Source organism: Eschrichtius robustus, chromosome 1 (genome assembly GCF_028021215.1).
Source record: "Eschrichtius robustus isolate mEscRob2 chromosome 1, mEscRob2.pri, whole genome shotgun sequence".
Taxonomy (NCBI): Eukaryota; Metazoa; Chordata; class Mammalia; order Artiodactyla; family Eschrichtiidae; genus Eschrichtius; species Eschrichtius robustus.
The window spans coordinates 163,656,783-163,675,491 of record NC_090824.1 but is presented as its reverse complement, the minus strand read 5'-3'; the positions used below and the strand labels follow the sequence as shown (position 1 = coordinate 163,675,491).

Genomic DNA, 18,709 nt, shown 5'->3' with positions numbered 1-18,709 from the left:
AATTAGAACACTCCCTAACACCCTACACAAAAATAAACTCCAAATGGATTAAAGACTTAAATGTAAGACCAGGCACTATAAAACTCTTAGAGGAAAACATAGGAAAAACACTCTTTGACATAAACCACAGCAAGATCTTTTTTGACCCACCTCCTAGAGTAATGGAAATAAAATCAAAAATAAACAAATGGGACTTAATTAAACTTATAAGCTTTTTCTCAGCAAAGGAAACCATAAACAAGACAAAAAAGACAACCCTCAGAATGGGAGAAAATATTTGCAAATGAAACAACAGACTAAGGACTAATCTCCAAAATACACAAACAGCTCACGGAACACAATATCAAAAAAACTGTCCAGTTAAAAAATGGGCAGAAGACCTCAGTAGACAGTTCACCAAGGAAGGCATACAGATGAACAAGAGGCACATGAAAAGATGCTCAACATCACTAATTATTAGAGAAGTGCAAATCAAAACTACAGTGAGGTATCACCTCATGCCGGTCAGAATGGCCATTATCAAAAAATCTAGAAACAATAAATGATGGAAAGGGTGTGGTGAAAAGGGAACCCTCTTGCACTGTTGGTGGTGATGTAAATTGATACAACCACTATGAAAAACAGTATGGAGTTTCCTTAAAAAACTAAAAATAGAACTACCATATGACCTAGCAATCCCACTACTGGGCATATACCCTGAGAAAACCATAATTCAGAAAAAGATATGTACCACAATGTTCATTGCAGCACTATTTACAATAGCCAGGACATGGAAGCAACATAAATGTCCATTGACAGATGAATGGATAAAGATGTTGCACATATATACAATGGAATATTACTCAGCCATAAAAAGAGTTACTGAGTTATTTGTAGTTAGGTGGATGGACCTAGAGTCTGTCATACGGAGTGAAGTAAGTCAGAAAGAGAAAAAGAAATACCATATGCTAACAAATATATATGGAATCTTAAAAAAAAAAGGGTACTGATGAACCTAGTTGCAGGGCAGGAATAAAGAGGTAGATATAGAAAATGGACTGGAGGACATGGGGTGGGAGGGTGAAGCTGGCGTGAAGTGAGAGTAGCATCGACATATATACACTACGGAATGTAAAATAGTTGGCTGGTGGGAAGCAGCATAGCACAGGGAAATCGGCTTCGTGCTTTGCGATGACCTAGAGGGGTGGGATAGGGAGGCTGAGAGGGAGGCTCAAGAGGGAGGGGATATGGAGACATGTGTATGCATATGGCTGATTTGCTTTGTTGTGCAATGGAAACTAACAGTATTGTGAAGCAATTATACTCCGATAAAGATCTATTAAAAAAAACAAAAAAGCTACCATCTTGAGATGGAATTTAGGAGACCTAAGTTTTAGTTGCTCCTCTGCCTGCCAAGAGCTGTGCAGCCATGAGTGCATCACTTAGCTTCTCTGTGCCTCAGTTTTCTCACCATAAATGGGAGTGTCAAACTAGGTTTCAAATCACATCTGTATACTCATATTACTATATTACTCAAAGAACAGCAGGTATTTCTAAGTGTCCGTAAGAAAACGTCCGTATTTTCTTTCTTCCTTTGTGCATGATGTTATGTTGATAGAGTATGTCATACTTCATTGGAAATATGTTCTGGCCATTAATGTGGACTTAAGAAAAAAAACCTAAACAACTTATTTTTGAATAGGTGATACTTGAATTTAGTAAGAACTTAAAAAACATGACGCATATATATTGGAAAGAATTTTCCTTCCACCTTGAGTTCCAGTTCCTCTTTCCAAAGGCAGCCATTGTCCCCAGTTTCTTGTGTGTGCATCCAGAGATTAACTATACGTTTATAATAATATGCAACCTGAAACCTTTTTTTAGAGTATGCAGGAAAAACAGGTTAATTGCAGGGGAAAAAATAGAAAATGGTATAAGAGAGCTAAAATCCTCATCATAATAAATAGTTTATAGATGATGTTCCAAATTTATGAAAAGAGAAGCAATTAATTTTTTGAAGGATGAGGGTAAAATAGCTAAAAGAGATGAAAATGATTGCTGGGGGTGGCCTGCCATGGCCAGGATATGCAGGGGTTTGTTTTTTAATTATATATATCTGTTGACTCCATGTGTATGTAATCTTTTGATAAAAATTAATTTAAAAAGGAGAAAAGAAAATGTGGATAAACAAATGAAACAAAATTGCCTGGTATTGTTACCCCAGGTGTAACCAGTTTATTTTCTTCCAGTTTTGTCTATACTTTAAAAAATAAGAAAAATTGAAAGGTATCACCCCCATCCCCAAGAAAAATAAAAAAGGTAAATACGTGAGGTGATGAATGTGTTAATTAACTTGGGGGAATTCTTTCACAAGGTATATCAAATCATCACATTGTACTCTTTAAATATCTTAACAATTTTATTTGTCAGTTATACCTCAATAAAACTAAAAAAAAAAGAAAGCTTGAAAGAATAGTACAGCAAACACCTGTAAGCTATCACAGGTTTAACAGTTTTTAACATTTTTCCATATTTGCTCTGTATGTACTTATGTGTATGTTTGTGTGTGTGTGTGTATATATATATATATATAATTTTTTCTGAATCCTTTGAAACAAATTGCAGATATGACAGTTCACCCCTAACTACTACTACTAATTACTGCTAAGCATGCATCTCTTACGAGTGACAGTGTCCTACATACCACAATACCATTATCATATGTAAGAAAATTAGCACTAATTTCCTAGTATAATTTAAGTCATAACTTGAGTTTCCCCAATTGACCCCAAAATGTCTTTTATAGTTAGGGTTTTTTCTTATATGCATTTTGTTCTTTTGAACCAAGATCTAACCAGAGTTTATGCGTTACATTTGGTTATTATGTCTCTTTATTCCAGTCCCCCACCTTTATTTTCATGACATTGAATTTTTGAAGACTGTAACAGTTGTCTTGTAGAATGCCCATATGCTCATATATATGTGTGTGTGTGTGTGTGTGTGTATATATATATATATATATATATAAACTTTTTTTTTTTTTTTTTGCCACACCACACGGCATGCGGGATCTTAGTCCCCGACCAGGGATCGAACCCGTGACCTGTGCCCCCTGCAGTGGAAGCATGGAGTCTTAATCACTGGACTGCCAGGGAAGTCCCAGCACATATATTTTTTAAAATGACAAAAGTGAACTTACATTGGACATATTTTTGAAACTTTTATTTTTTCACTTTATTTTATGACTGTCTTTTTAAGTTCACATTTTCGGTCATACATTCAAGGGTCTTCATAATCTGAGCTTAATATGCTTTTTCAGATTTCTGTCACTGCTCTCCAGCACCATCTTTTCCTCCCCTGAACTATCTGCCATGGTGTCCAGTCATCCTCTCTACTTTTATTCATTATCCAGCATTAGTACAACACAATAAGCTCATATATTTCCCTCACTTGAAATACCTTTCTAGTATTATATTTGCTTATTTAAGTCATAGAATTTTACAATTTGTTGAGCAGTGTAAGTTTTGTAGGACATAAGGCTGGCCTTCAAGTCCTAACGATGTGACTGACAAGCTGTATGACTTTGATAAGTCATTTCCTTTCTGAGACTAAATTTCCTCAGCTGTAAAATGAGGGGTCAAGTTAAATGTCATTGAATAGCCCATAATTATCAAGGGATAAGTATTGTAGAAAAGTAAGTATTAGAGTTTAGAAGCAGAGGTATGTTGCTGTTGGCTGGTATGTGTCATGTATGTGATTGAATTTAAGCTGAATGGTCGTGAAGCCCAAATGAAATAATTTATGTGAAAAGTTCTGAAAATAATGTTATATAAATGTAATGTGTTTTAGCAAACAAAACGGCAGGGTTCTTTGGGTGGGGATGTTCTGGGATGCTGATGGTGTAATTATTACAGTATTTTAAACAGTTTCTTAGAACTTCAGGTACCCTAATAGTACTACTTAAAACTTTAAAATTGATATTACTCAGTGCTTTCCTAGGCGAGGATAATTATGGATCTGATCTCTTCTCTTGTTCTTACAGCTCTATTATCAAGTCCTAAATTTTGGAATGATTGTCTCCTCGGCACTAATGATCTGGAAGGGGTTAATGGTCATAACTGGAAGTGAAAGTCCAATTGTAGTGGTGCTCAGGTAACAGTTTTTCTTTTCAAGGCATGGAATTGCATGGCATTACTTGGGAGAAAAATTGAAATGTTGAATAACTGATATATCATTCCTTTAGACACTACTCTTTCCCAGAACAGGGCCTGGAAGAAAATCTGTTAGTCTTTCTCAGTTGTGAGAAATTCTCAACCTTGTTAGGCACTTTCCATTCAGATCCCAAAGGGCTCATGACTTTTCTATGAAATGTTTATGTGAGCTTTATTTTTGGCACATCTGTTAAGAAAGTGTTTCAGTATACTTTATTTTCCTGAAATCCTTCTGTCTTCTTACATTCTTTACTTTGGTATATCAGGGCTGATACTTAGTTGTTAATTTACAAGATTATATATCATCTTTACAAATTAAGAATTTTTCTGCAGCATGTTTTCAGTGTCAGTACAGAAGCATCACTAATTATTTCCATGTTTCCTGCTGACCTTTAAATATCACTTCTAAATAGACTTCAGGAATTCTGAGTATATTAATGCCATCTCTTGAAGTGACAAATAGTACTGACTTTTTTTTCTCCACTGTCTTCCTTCCCTATCCTTGTACTCGTACTCTTAAGGATTTAAAAACCTAATTTAGCAACTCATTTTTGGAGAATTACCACTTGGTTATTTAATTGAATCATTGTAGTTCTGTCTTATTTGGGGCTTAATTATGTAAGCTATCTCAAGTCTTTTCTGGAGATAATGGAGTATAAATATAAAATAAATTGAATCATTAACATTACCTAAAGTCTAGATAATAGTACCTTATTCTTAACAAGATGAATTTGACTCTTTCATTGTCATACTAGGATATACTTCCAGCAACAAGTGGTTGGAAGCACTGGGTCTCCAGTATCTTACTCCTCCCTTACTCATACCCATACCCTCGGTCTGAATTTATTAGTAATCAAATGCAACTGTGATTTTAGAGATCCAATGAAATGTCTGGAGTTTATTACCTGGGAAAGCATTTAATGTACTATTCTAGGGGTATAGAGACTTGGGTCTCTAGCTTTTTCATTGTCTAACTACAGCCTTGAGCAAGTCATTTATAGACTGAACCATAGTTTCCTCATCTATAAAATGAAGGCTAGACCTAGATGATGTCAGAAGACTTTTCCAGTTTTAAAATTATGTGGCCCTAAGTTCCCAGTCTTGAACTCAGTGGAGAGCTTCAATTTGTGAAGTGTTCAAACACTAACAGAAGGAGAAGCCACACTAATTGGCACTGTGGGGAAAAGCTGTAGAGAGAAGGCCCAGGGAGGCTTCTTTGGAGATTCTTCTGGAATTATTTCAGATTGAGTTCTGTTCAGTGGAGATGTTTAAGTACAATCTAATGACCTTTAAACTGGGAATGATGGAGTGAATAGGGGATTAGAGTAAGCACCTGTGGAACATTTTGGTGGTCCTGAAAATATCAGTTGGGGCTTAAAAGGAGTGTTTGGATAAGTTATTTGGTAGCTAGGTTATTTGTATACTAAACTTTTCTGATTGCCGGTGTGGAATAAAGAAAAAAAATGAAAAGAGACCAGGTCATATTAGAAGAGAATCTGGTCAAGACTGGAGGGAGTAGTCATTAGAGAAAGGTAATTTATGTGATTGGGTGTTATTTATGTGATTTCATAAAACTTCAAGGAATATAATTTTTACCTGGAACCAAATGTGCCTCAGAGGACTCAGGCCAACTGAGAATCCACTTTTAGGACTTTCGTGAAACCACTGGGGATAAAGACAAAAATACTTTCTTATTATTTATTTTATTAACTGAAGTTTCAGGGAACATTGAAAACATTTTTTTCCCCCTTTGTGAAGCTGAAGTCAGTTTAATTTATTTTTATTTATATTTTTATTTTTATTTTTATTTATTTATGGCCAAGCTGCGCAGCTTGCGGGATCTTAGTTCCCCCACCAGGGATCGAACCCGGGCCCCCTGCAGTTGAAGTGTGGAGTCCTAATTGGTGGACCACCAGGGAATTCCCCAGTTTAATTTATATATAAATTATTTATATATAATTTCTTATAAAATTGATCATGATTGATGTATTAAATTTAAAAGTATAGTTTAATCAGATAACAGTAAGAAGTTTATCAATAATTTATTTAATTTTTAAAAAGTTTCCCCTGGTTATTTCTTTAATGATCCTCTTACCACATGCTTTTATCTGTTTTTAATTGCCATCTGTATCTGAATTTTTAAATCTTTTTTTTTTTTCTAATCCAACTTTATTCCCTGAATCTACACTCTTGTTTTCATCCTACACTAACATCTCTATCTGGATGTTGACCAGGCACTTGAAACTCCACCTAATAAAAGTAAAATTCATCTCCTTTTCTCAAAAACCTGTTCTTCTTCCTCCTATTTCTGTGACTGTCACGGCCATCTGCTCAATTGCCAATGTTAAAAACCTAGGAGTCATTCTTGATCCCCCCTTCTGTCATAGCCTATTGGTCATTGAATTTGTTATTTTCCCTCTCTCTATTCTACCCTTTTTTAGCTGTCCTCCCTGCTGTTATTCTATTTCAAGCCCTCATCATTTCCTGCCTGGGCTGTTGTAGTGACCTTTAAAAAAAATGCTTTTATAATCAGAAAAAAGTTAATATATTTTCATTATATGAAATGTTGTAAACACAAAAAAAATCTAGATGAAACTAAGTCACCCATAGTTCTGGGATATAATTACTATTAACATTTTAGTCTCTTTTTTCATGTATATTATTTCTTACATAATTGAGGTAATTCTGTATGTGTATCCTTTTCTCAATCTTCTCCCCTTATCATTCTCCAGTGTCCATGTTTTTAATAACACTTTTAATAATTACCAAGTATTCACTTGTAAGTAATAGCCTGGACATCTGGTCTCCCAATTTACCTTCTCATCTTTTCCAGTTTACTCATCAATTCAATAAATATTTGAATGTCTTCTATATACTCTGTAGTTTCTGAAGGGATGTTTCTTAAATGCAAATATGATAATGATATTCCTTGCTAAAATTCTAGAGTATCTCAGAAGCAGTTTAGCACAGTGAGAGTGAACCCCCTTGGTTCAAATCTCACCTTTATCATTTTTTTAATTTACAACTCTAGGCCATTCTAAGCCTCAGTCTCCTTATCTATAAAGTTGGGATAATAATAGTACCTACATCATAGAGTTGTTCTGAAGATTGTTTTTAAAAAAAACTCTTAAAATTAGCACTCTGCATATAATAAGTGCTCGATAAAGATGAGTCATTCACCCAGAACAACTCAGCTTTTATCTGTTTCATTTATATCATTTTCAAGCAAGGTTTTATTTGAACAAAGGATGTCACTGATTTTAAAAAATCAGCCAAAACAAAAACTTGAAAATTTCATGTCTAGAATACCTTCTGTAATATTTTCACCAAACACATGTTCTATCTTTTATCTGAACACCTTCTGAGAAAGGGAACTCATTGCCCCAAGAGGAACCTAAACAAAACTTTTAAGAATAAACATGTACTGAAAATCCATATTTCTAGTGGTTCCCAAATTTTGGTCGTATTAGAATCACTTGGGATCTTTACAGAATACTGATGCCTGCTTCTCTCATCCACAGACATTCTGATTTAAGTGGTTTGAGATATGACCTGAGCGTGGGGATTTTTAAGTTTCCCAGGTGATTCTTGTGTGCACCAAAGTTTGGGAACCACCACCATATTCCCTTATGTATGTAGAGGGACCAGAGTCTTCAAACAGAAGTGTCTGGACTTTGTCATTTTTGCTGTATTGAATTTTATTCCTTGTCTTCTATTTTTTCTTATTAAATTTATTGTTAATGAAAACTGGAGCTTGAGTTGCTGAAAACAATACTGATGGGCTACTTCTTTATAGAAAGAAAAGTTTCATTAATTAGTGCAAATATCTTAGGACCTTTGAAGAACTTGGTATAAGGTAGAACAGGTGAAAGGTAAGAAGACACTCTAGAAGTTTGTCATCAGTAATTACCATGGAATTGAATTCTTTGCTTGTTTCTGAAATTCTTAGGCAAAAATCTCTGCTCTTGTCCTTGGTTTTGTTTCTTGTTTCTCTTTTTTAAATAAATAAATTGATAGCACAAGCATTATCTCTGTCGCTGACTGTTCTTTGACTTGATGAGCTGTTTTTCCTTCTTGTTGGGTTGAAACCATGAGGTCATCTTGGTCTGTATCTTTATAAATGGCAGGAAAAGATGATCCAGTTCTCATCTGAATATCTTTTAGCATTTTCAGATGAAGTGAGAATAAGGACAGTGATTATAAAGTTCACTCTTTTATATTCTGTTTGTCATTTGAAATTTTAAAAGGTTAAAGAATTAGTAACATTGCCCTTTTCAAAATTTCAGTTCTTTTGAATAGTAATGGTTGAAATGGAACTAGTTAATGAAGGCTATTAACTAAAGGAAACCTTTAGTATACCTAGTCTGAGGAAACCATATTTGGAGGACAATACACATTTTATGTTGATATATTTGTTAAGATATTAAGTATATTCCAAAGGTGATACTTTTAATTGTTTGTTGCATATCTAACTTTGAAAGTAAATTTAATCTCAGGCTTTCTTTTGCTATTATATTCTTCTTTCCCTCCCAGTGGCAGCATGGAACCTGCATTTCATAGAGGAGATCTTCTCTTTCTAACAAATCGAGTTGAAGATCCCATACGAGTGGGAGAAATTGTTGTTTTTAGGATAGAAGGAAGAGAGATTCCTATAGTTCACCGAGTCTTGAAGATTCATGAAAAGTATGTGCAAACTATATCTTCTCTATTTTAAAACACTTTTATGTTTTAGTGTCTGCAGCATTTAATTTTGATAGCCTAAAGATTAAGAAAGGGTGGGGAACTCCTAGGTCCTTCTTCCAGTCCATTTTTATGAATGTCTGAAGGTTTGGTGAACATTTGGAAGACTAAATACTTATTTAGTAATTCATTTTTCCCTGAAGGCTTTTCTGGAGGGTTTTCTTGGTTCCCTTCCACTTCCCAACCAGATCAGTAACCCTGTCTGTATATAGCCCCAGAAAAAACATGACACAAAGGTTGATCCCAAATAGAATCTTCTGATATAATGGACGAGGTAGCCCTAACCTTTCAAAAACAAACCTTTAAGGCAATCTTACAGATATTTTAAATAAGAATAAATTTGTCAACTTTTTCAAATTCCAAAGAAAATTTCTGAAATCTAAGTTATTCTTGTAAATATAGACTCTTGCATTTTAGAATTGAAAAAGATATATGTAAAACCTTGAGAATCTCCTGGTGTGGAGGAGGGACATAACAATGAGCAAAAAATGTCACCTCTCTGGGTCTCAGTTTCCCTGTCTGTAGTAGAAAGAGGTTCAGGAAGATGAACTATAAGATCTCTGGGTTCAATATTTTAAGATAACTTCAAATGGAGTATAATCTGTAAAAGTTTTGGATCCCTGTGTTGTACACCTGAAAACTAATATAATATTGTAAATCAACTATACCTCAATAAAAAATAATAATAAAATAAAGTATGCAGGAAAAAAAAAAAAGATCTCTGGGCTCTATGCCTATGCTTCCCTGTGCAGCTACATATTCCTCACCCCCTCCATTCCAAGTCTGTAATATTTCTAGTTAAGGAAAACTTTTAGAAGGAAGGAAAGAAAGAAATGAAGGAAAAGGGAGTGTCCTGGAGGACACACAGAGGGAAGTAAAACAGTGGGAGTGATGTAGGTTCTTGAGTATGAAGAAGCCCTAAATAGATACTACCTCATGCTTACCACCCTCTCAAGTAGTTTACATTCTCCACTTCCAGAAGAGGGAACTGTCAACTGTTGCTTTTTGAAAAATCTCTGTAAACATTCTAGCTTAGAAGAGTTCTTTCTTCACTGATAAAATAAAGATCTTACTGCTCTTTTTTTCCATACTTCAGTATATTGGAAGATTATAATTTTTATATTGCATTCTATTAGTGACTAGGAAGGAATAACTTAGTTTTTTTAATTTTACTTTTATTTATTGAGAAGGTTTATTCAGTACAGGTAGTGTTTTCCATATTCTCAAAGTATATTTGTGTTGTTTGTTCTCACCAACTTTCCCCTGAATTTATCAGAAAAAATCACGCCCTGCTTTGGGTAGAGCAGAAGTTGTCCATTTTTATGTGTGATCCTTTGAAATTGAGTTATTTATTTATTTATTTTAGAATAGGCTTTTTTATATATATATATAAATTTATTTATTTATTTATATTTATTCTTGGCTGCGTTGGGTCTTTGTTGCTGCGCGCGGGCTTTCTCTAGTTGCAGTGAGCGGGAGCTACTCTTCGTTGCGGTGCGTGGGCTTCTCATTGTGGTGGCTTCTCTTGTTGTGGAGCACCAGCTCTAGGCTCATGGGCTTCAGTAGTTTTGGCACGTGGGCTCAGTAGTTGTGGCTCACAGGCTCTAGAGCGCAGGCTCAGCAGTTGTGGTTCACGGGCTTAGTTGCTCCGCGGCATGTGGGATCTTCCCAGACCAGGGCTCAAACCCCTGTCCCCTGGATTGGCAGGTGGATTCTTAACCACTGTGCCACCAGGAAAGTCCCGAGTCTTTTATTTTAAAACAGTTATCTTGTTTCAGGACAGGTTCACTGACAGATATATCAATTACAGATTCCTTAAATTTAACAGAATTGTGAATATTTTAAACTGTATGGTATTTGTAATCTGACGTTATTGGTCATTTACGTTAAACATTTGAGATGCCTTTAATTAGCAGGCCTGTTTAAATAACAGATCCTATTAATCTTCTGAAGTTTCAAATTTCCTTTTTTGGGGTGGGGGGAAGACTAAAATACCTGGTTGTAATAATCATTTGATTTAATAGTATTAACATTGTTCTTAAATATGGGACCAAATGACAACCAAAATGGATTAAGTTTTTGTAGTAAATGTGTCCTGAACGTTTTCAAGCTGGTTTTTGCACTGTTAACACGTTTCTGTCATCTGAACCTTGTTTTAAGAAGTGAAAACCTGAGCTTTAAGAATAGAGGTAGGAATTGTTCAGCTAACCTCTCTCTTGTCTCATTCCTCCTTTCCTTCTCCATCTACTTTTTTTTTAAATAAATTTTATTTATTTATTTATTTTTGGCACCTGGACAGGGACTTGAACCCTGGGCCCTCAGATTAAAAGTTCCATCTGCTTCTTATGTAACTTTGTAAATTTGTAAATATAACATAAAACTCTTTTTTTCATATATTGAATCTCCATCTTATGAACATTCTTATTACATTATTATTCTTACACATGATGCTGTGTGAAATTGGAAAACACAAAATTGCCTGTAATCCTAGCATCCAGAGATAAAATGTTAAGTTGGGGGTCATTCTCTTTTTGTCTTATAAACATATGTTTTCCTCCCCATGCAACACTGGGATCTGCTTAATACTACCTTTTTTTTTTTTTCAACATCTTTATTGGAGTATAATTGCTTTACAATGTTGTGTTAGTTTTTGCTGTATAACAAAGTGAATCACCTATATGTATACATATATCCCCATATCCCCTCCCTCTTGCACCTCCCTCCCACCCTCCCTATCCCACCCTCCCTATCCCACCCCTATAGGTGGTCACAAAGCACTGAGCTGATCTCCCTGTGCTATGCAGCTTCTTCCCCCTAGCTATCTATTTTACGTTTGGTAGTGTATATATGTCAGTGCTACTCTCTCACTTCATCCCAGCTTACCCTTCCCCATGTCTTCAAGTCCATTCTCTATATCTGCATCTTTATTCCTGTCCTGCCCCTAGGTTCATCAGAACCATTTTATTTTTTATTTTTTGGTTCCATATATATGTGTTAGCATACGGTATTTGTTTTTCTCTTTCTGACTTACTTCACTCTGTACGACAGGCTCTGGGTCCATCCACCTCACTACAAATAACTCAATTTCGTTTCTTTTTATGGCTGAGTAATATTCTGTTGTATATATGTGCCACATCTTCTTTATCCATTCATCTGTCGATGGACACTAAGGTTGCTTCCATGTCCTGGCTATTGTAAATAATGCTGCAATGAACATTGGGGTACATGCTTCTTTTTGAATTATGGTTTTCTCAGGGTATATGCCCGGTAGTGGGATTGCTGGGTCATATGGTAGTTCTAGTTTTAGTTTTTTAAGGAACCTCCATACTGTTCTCCATAGTGGCTGCATCAATTTACATTCCCACCAACAGTGCAAGAGGGTTCCCTTTTCTCCACACCCTCTCCAGCATTTATTGTTTGTAGATTTTTTGATAATGGCCATTCTGACTGGTGTGAGGTGAGACCTCATTGTAGTTTTGATTTGCATTTCTCTAATGATCAGTGATGTTGAACATCCTTTCATGTGTTTGTCGGCAGTCTGTATATCTTCTTTGGAGAAATGTCTATTTAGGTCTTCTGCCCATTTTTGGATTGGGCTGTTTGTTTTTTTGATATTGAGCTGCATGAGCTGCTTGTATATTTTGGAGATTAATTCTTTGTCAGTTGCTTCGTTTGCAAATATTTTCTCCCATTCTGAGGGTTGTCTCTTTGTCTTGTTTATGGTTTCCTTTGCTGAGCAAAAGCTTTTAAGTTTCATTAGGTCCCATTTGTTTATTTTTGTTTTTATTTCCCTTACTCTAGGAGGTGAGTCAAAAAAGATCTTGCTGTGATTTATGTCATAGCATGTTCTGCCTTATGTTTTCCTCTAAGAGTTTATGGGACTCTCTGCACTTCCTGGACTTGATTGACTATTTCCTCTCCCATGTTAGGGAAGTTTTCAACTATAATCTCTTCAAATATTTTCTCAGACCCTTTCTTTTTCTCTTCTTCTGGGACCCCTATAATTTGAATGTTGGTGCAATTAATGTTGTCCCAGAGTTCTCTGAGACTGTCCTCAATTCTTTTCATTCTTTTTTCTTTATTCTGCTCTGCAGTAGTTAGTTACACTATTTTATCTTCCCGGTCACTTGTCTGTTCTTCTGCCTCAGTTATTCTGCTATTGATTCCTTCTAGGGAATTTTTTATTTCATTTATTGTGTTGTTCATCGTTGTTTGTTTGCTCTTTAGTTCTTCTAGGTCCTTGTTAAATGTTTCTTGTATTTTCTCCATTCTATTTCCAAGATTTTGGATTATCTTTACTATCATTACTCTGAATTCTTTTTCAGGTAGACTGCCTATTTCCTCTTCATTTGTTTGGTCTGGTGGGTTTTTACCTTGCTCCTTCGTCTGCTGCATATTTCTCTGTCTTCTCATTTAACTTACTGTGTTTGGGGTCTCCTTTTCGCAGGCTGTAGGTTCATAGTTCCCGTTGTTTTTGGTGTCTGCCCCCAGTGGGTAAGGTTGGTTCAGTGACTTGTGTAGGCTTCCTGGTGGAGGGGACTGGTGCCTGTGTTTTGGTGGGTGGGGCTGGATCTTGTCTTTCTGGTGGACAGGGCCGCATCCGGTGGTGTGTTTTTGAGTGTCTGTGAACTTAGTATGACTTTAGGCAGCCTCTCTGCTAATGGGTGGGGCTGTGTTCCTGTCCTGCTAGTTGTTTGGCATGGGGCGTCCAGCACTGGAGTTTGCTGGCCGTCGGGTGGAGCTGGGTCTTAGCATTGAGATGGAGGTCTCTGGGAGAGCTCTCGCTGATTGATATTACGTGGGGCTGGAAGGTCTCTGGTGGTCCAATGTCCTAAACTCGGTTCTCCCACCTCAGAGGCTCGGGCCTGACACCAGGCCGGAGCACCAAGACCCTGTGAGCCACACGGCATTGTGTTGACTGGCTCTCCATCACCGTGACCGTGGCAGGCAAGGTTTGTGGGCACGACTTCAGCTACCTGGGAAAAGCTCTGATATGACATCAGAACTTATTTCTGCAACTATCTGGAAAAATCCATACTTGACTTTTTCCCATCTTCTCCAGCTGTAGAATATCTGCCCTCCAAGCAGCACATAACCTAAACAATGAGATGTTTGCCTCAGTTGTTTCCCAGAAGCTTGGAGTCAGCTGTGTCCTCAATACTATTTTGTAACATGATTATCTCATGAGCATATGGTAGAATATACCTGGTATTACCACATATGCAAAGAATCCCTGAACTAAAAGATGACCTTGCCAAGTACTACTTAATACGATGGTACTAGGTCCATGAATTTGAATCTGTTCTTTGTGCCCAGTGTAGTTGTTCATCTAGTCCTGCCTGTTATCCAGATGAGACTAATTTTGTGTCCTGAACTATCTGACTAGGCAGTGGAAAAGTGCACGTTATCAAGGGCTTCTCTCTAATGCACTACTGAGCTCAGGAAAAATTCCCTTAACAGAAACATTAAGTAATTTCCAATATTTGGGGACAATAGGAAATTGTGAGAAAGTGGTTGGCATTGGAGTTTTTGTTTCTGTTTGGAGATTGTGTTATCCCTTAATCATTTTATCTTTTCAAAAATTATTTTTTTTGTTTTTTTAAACTAAACGTGTTACAGGATATTAAATATAGTTCCCTGTGCTATACTGTAGGTCCTTGTTGTTTATCTACTTTATACGTAGTAGTGTGTATCTGTTAATCCCATATTCCCAATTTCTCTCTCCCCCCGGCATTGTTTTTTTTTTTAAAAAAGACTTAACCACCTCCTGCACTGATTATAATTAATACTGTATTTTTAATTAAGTAAAAAAAAGGAGGGCTATGAGATATGCATGCAGGTAAGGTTATATGTACTGTGGCAAACAGCAAAAAACTTCTTTGAATCCTCCTCTCCCCTCGCCTATTTCTTGCTTTCCATTTTCTTCCAAAATGGGCGAGTTAGGAAAGCAGAGATAGTGAAGTTTGTTTTTTAATTTAAAAGGTGCGATAGCTATTAAATGTTTATCAGTTGACTTAATTTTCGTGTATAGCTCCTCATATTAGCCTGTTAGTCAGCAATTTGTAATACTTACATTTTTCCCACATATAAACTCTTACTTTATCTTATTTTATAGCCTGCTCTAATATGTATTTAGTAAGTTCAGCCTATAGGTAGTATTATAATTTGATGATATTGAATACTGGCATGTGATCAAGTATTTAGAAGGAGAATTCTCCATTGGGGTGGCTTAGTCCTTTGCTTTGCTTTTTCTGTGCAGATAGATAGATAATTTTGCACCTGTTTGGCTCTTGGGGTCTTACTTTATCTTATCTAAGTTATTTCCTCCCTCCTAACATCACAGTATTGTGATGGTTGAATTAAATTTTAGGTGCTTTGAGCTCCTTGGAGATAGATAATACTAAATATTTGGTCCCTATGCTAGCGAGGGAAAAGTCCCATATAAATGTGTTGTCAATCAGGATTCGGTGCTCGTGGGTTGTGAATTGCTAGAGTAGGTCTTCATAGTTGGCTTAATAGGAGCTGGTTGCCACCAGAGAATATTTCTTGCACTATTAAGTAGATGAAGGAAACCTGTGCTTTTTCAAACAGCTGTAGTGGGTCCTGATTACATCCCAGAGGTGGGGAAATTGTGTTTGTTTGTTTGTTTTGTTGACAAATTAAGTCTTTGGGAATAGCTCAGATCTCTCGTAGCATCCCTTTCCTTTCCTGGGGAGTTTCCCATTTCCCAGCTTTTCTTTCCTCATACTTTACTTTTCTGCCTCTTTTCTTGGTGTTATTTCCTGGTTGAATGGACTCTTCTTCCTGCTGCTCCTGACTTTCACTCCGCAGCTAGCCCCACCTTGGCACCTGTCCTCTTTTACCCTCCAGGATTTTTCAGATATTCTTTCACTTACTGAGTTGTCAGCTACAGATTATTTTTCTCTGTATATATTTGCATTTTTTCTAATTGGAATCTCATTTTTAATGAGACTGTTTGCACTTGACTGTTTTTGGTGTTTGCAGCAGCTCCCAATTTAGTTTTATCTGCAGATGATTTAGTGTCTAGAGAGCCAGTTTCTGGCTTAGAATCTAAGTGGATATTAGTCAGTAGGAGTTAAAGCTATTTTTCTTCTTTCTAGTGTAGCTGTTAACCCAAACTCACTTGAGTTAATTTTAAGACAGTCTTTATCAACTGTAAAATGTACTTTGCTTTCAGTTAAATTTTTAGATTACTAGAAGCCTCATGGTTCTTTAGTAGAATTAAATTAATAATTATCTGATCAAGTAAGATGATGTTTCTGTAGACCCTGGCTTGTAAAAGTAGTGCATGTTTGTTGGAGAAAAAAAAATGAGAAGCTAAAGTTAAGCTAAAAAAAAGCCATAGATAGCTGCTGTTTACACCTTGGTCTATCATTTTAGACCCTGTTTAATATTTTTCTTTTTTACTTTTTTTTTCATATGAAGAATTGCTAACATGCACAAAGTAGACAAAACAGTATAATGAACTTCCATGTACCAGTCACCTAGTTCCAATAATTATTAATCTATAGCCAATTCTGCCTACATTACCACCTCTTCCCCTTCTCCTGCCTGTATTATTTTGAATCAAATCCTAGATATCATGTGGTATCATATGTAAATATTTCAATAAATAGCTATAAAACATAACCAGTGAGCTTTTAAAGAGTATAACTATAATTAGCATTCTTACACCTAAAAAAATGAACAGTCATTCCTTTGTATCATTAAGTTTCCAATCTTTGTTCAAATTTCCAATTGTGTCTTAACTTTTTTTAACAATTTGTTTGAATCCAGATTCAAAGAAGGTCCTCAATTGCAGTTGGCTGATATGGCTTTATAATGTCTTTTATTTATATCTGTAAATTCCTTCTCTAACTTTCTTTGTCCCTTGCAATTTATTGGTTGAAGAAACTGGGTCATCCTGTAGTTTCCCACAGTCTTCGTTTGGCAGATTATATCCAAACTAAGTAGTTTAATGTGTTCCTTTGCGCTTTGTATTTCCAAAATATTGGTGGTTTGTGTTTATTTTAATATAAAAATGAGATTATACTGTACATGCTATTTTGTAATATTTTTTCACTTAATAAAATTTGTATGATCTTCTGATGTCATTAAATTTTCTTCTGTATCATCGTCCTTAATGCTTGCATAGATTTCAACTCCTGTTAGACTTTGTTTGCTTCCAGTTTTTCCCTGTTGTAAACAATATAGCTATGAACATCCTTTTAGCTAAATAAATAATTATTTTGATATTGGGAATGATGATAAAATGCCACAGTTCCACAGGAATTTTCAGTTAACATGAACAAATTTTGTACTTTCAAATGGCATGAAGGTATTTGGTGACTTGGGTTTCCTTTACTCTTTTAAGGCAAAATGGACATATCAAGTTTTTGACCAAAGGAGATAATAATGCAGTTGATGACCGAGGCCTCTATAAACAAGGACAACATTGGCTAGAGAAAAAAGATGTCGTGGGGAGAGCGAGGGGGTAAGTATAGAGGGGAGATTTACTGAAACATTGGCTCTCTCAATCATATTGTCTGATCATACACAATTGAATATAATGGTTTGGTCCCGGTTCAGCCAAATCACCTTGTGTCCTTTGAAAAAGTATGCTTGTTAAAATGCATCTGAAACTTCAGGTTTACTGCTCCAGAAGGGAGGATATGGGGTGCTATAGAAGAACAGAATATTAGTGATGAGGATGAATTAGAGTGACAATTTAAAAAATTCATTTGTCTGTTTAATTCATTTCAGAAATGTTATTGGGCACCTTTCATGTACTCTGACGTCTAATACTGTGCTAGGCTCTGGGGATCCAGAGCGGTATTAATCCTGCTTCTTGAAACTTACATTTCTTAAGTGTTTACTGAGTCAGCAACTTAAAGTGTTCATCTAGATTAATTTCATCATGTTGATTTATTCCATATTGTTTTATTTCTAGTTTTGAAATTATTGAGGTCAAATGAAATTTAAAAGTTATATTAAGCCTGTTTATTTCAGATTTTATCAGGAGAACAGATCAGTGAAGGACAGGAATTGTAAGTTACTGGTATGAGGAAGTATGGGATTATTACTACCTTCATGTTATTAATACTATTAACAATAACTCACATTTATTAGTGCTTACTCTGTGCCAGAGACTCATTCTAAGTGCTTTCTTTACAAGTATTACCTCATTTTAACCTCAGAACAACCCTAATATTTCCATTCTACAGATGAGGAAACACAGACACGTTAGGTTGTTTATCTAAGGTCACACTGATGATAGTAAGTGGCTGGCTGACTCCAGAGCCCACCTTTTAACCATCATAGCAAAATTACTGGTATAACACTTCTGAGATGGGTAGCTGCTTGTTCTCACTCTTCAGATGCCACATGGCACTGTTATCCACTGTCAGAACATCTGCTCCTTCTAACCTAGGACAGACACTGTGGATTCAGTGATTCCACCAGCGAACAGTGGAACAGTGGAACTGAGGAACTGTGTTCCCATAAAGAAGTAAGTTCAAGTTATTAAGTAAAAGCTGCCTCAGTTACAACAGAAGAGATGTTCAGTTTGGGGCCAGAGAGATCGGATCAGAAAAGGCACCAGTGTGTTTTGTCTTCGGCAGACCTGGTTTTTTGTGCACACCTCCAGTTCAAGGGAACTTGATTTCCTATGATGGAGCTAAACATACTTTTATAATTCAAATTAGATTATCAGTGCTTCTGAGAAGTGATAGTCCCCATTTCCCTCAGTTCCCAAAGTGCTGCTAATATCAGCCTCTTAG

General features: G+C 36.0%; 1 protein-coding gene across 8 annotated transcripts in view; it reads left to right on the top strand.

Moving 5' to 3' along the window:
* Positions 1-18,709, top strand: part of SEC11A (SEC11 homolog A, signal peptidase complex subunit) — a 50,431-nt gene that overhangs the window by 25,195 nt on the left and 6,527 nt on the right. For 2 of the 8 annotated variants that reach the window (XM_068558332.1, XM_068558387.1), the window contains exons 2-5: positions 4,022-4,131; positions 8,724-8,873; positions 17,305-17,424; positions 18,361-18,438. In XM_068558332.1, the coding sequence (XP_068414433.1) occupies positions 4,022-4,131; positions 8,724-8,873; positions 17,305-17,424; positions 18,361-18,438 (458 nt within the window). Of the gene's footprint in view, positions 1-4,021; positions 4,132-8,723; positions 8,874-17,304; positions 17,425-17,939; positions 17,989-18,360; positions 18,439-18,709 lie in introns of all 8 variants that reach the window. The other 6 variants (XM_068558340.1, XM_068558355.1, XM_068558364.1 and 3 more) reach the window with 6 other exon arrangements.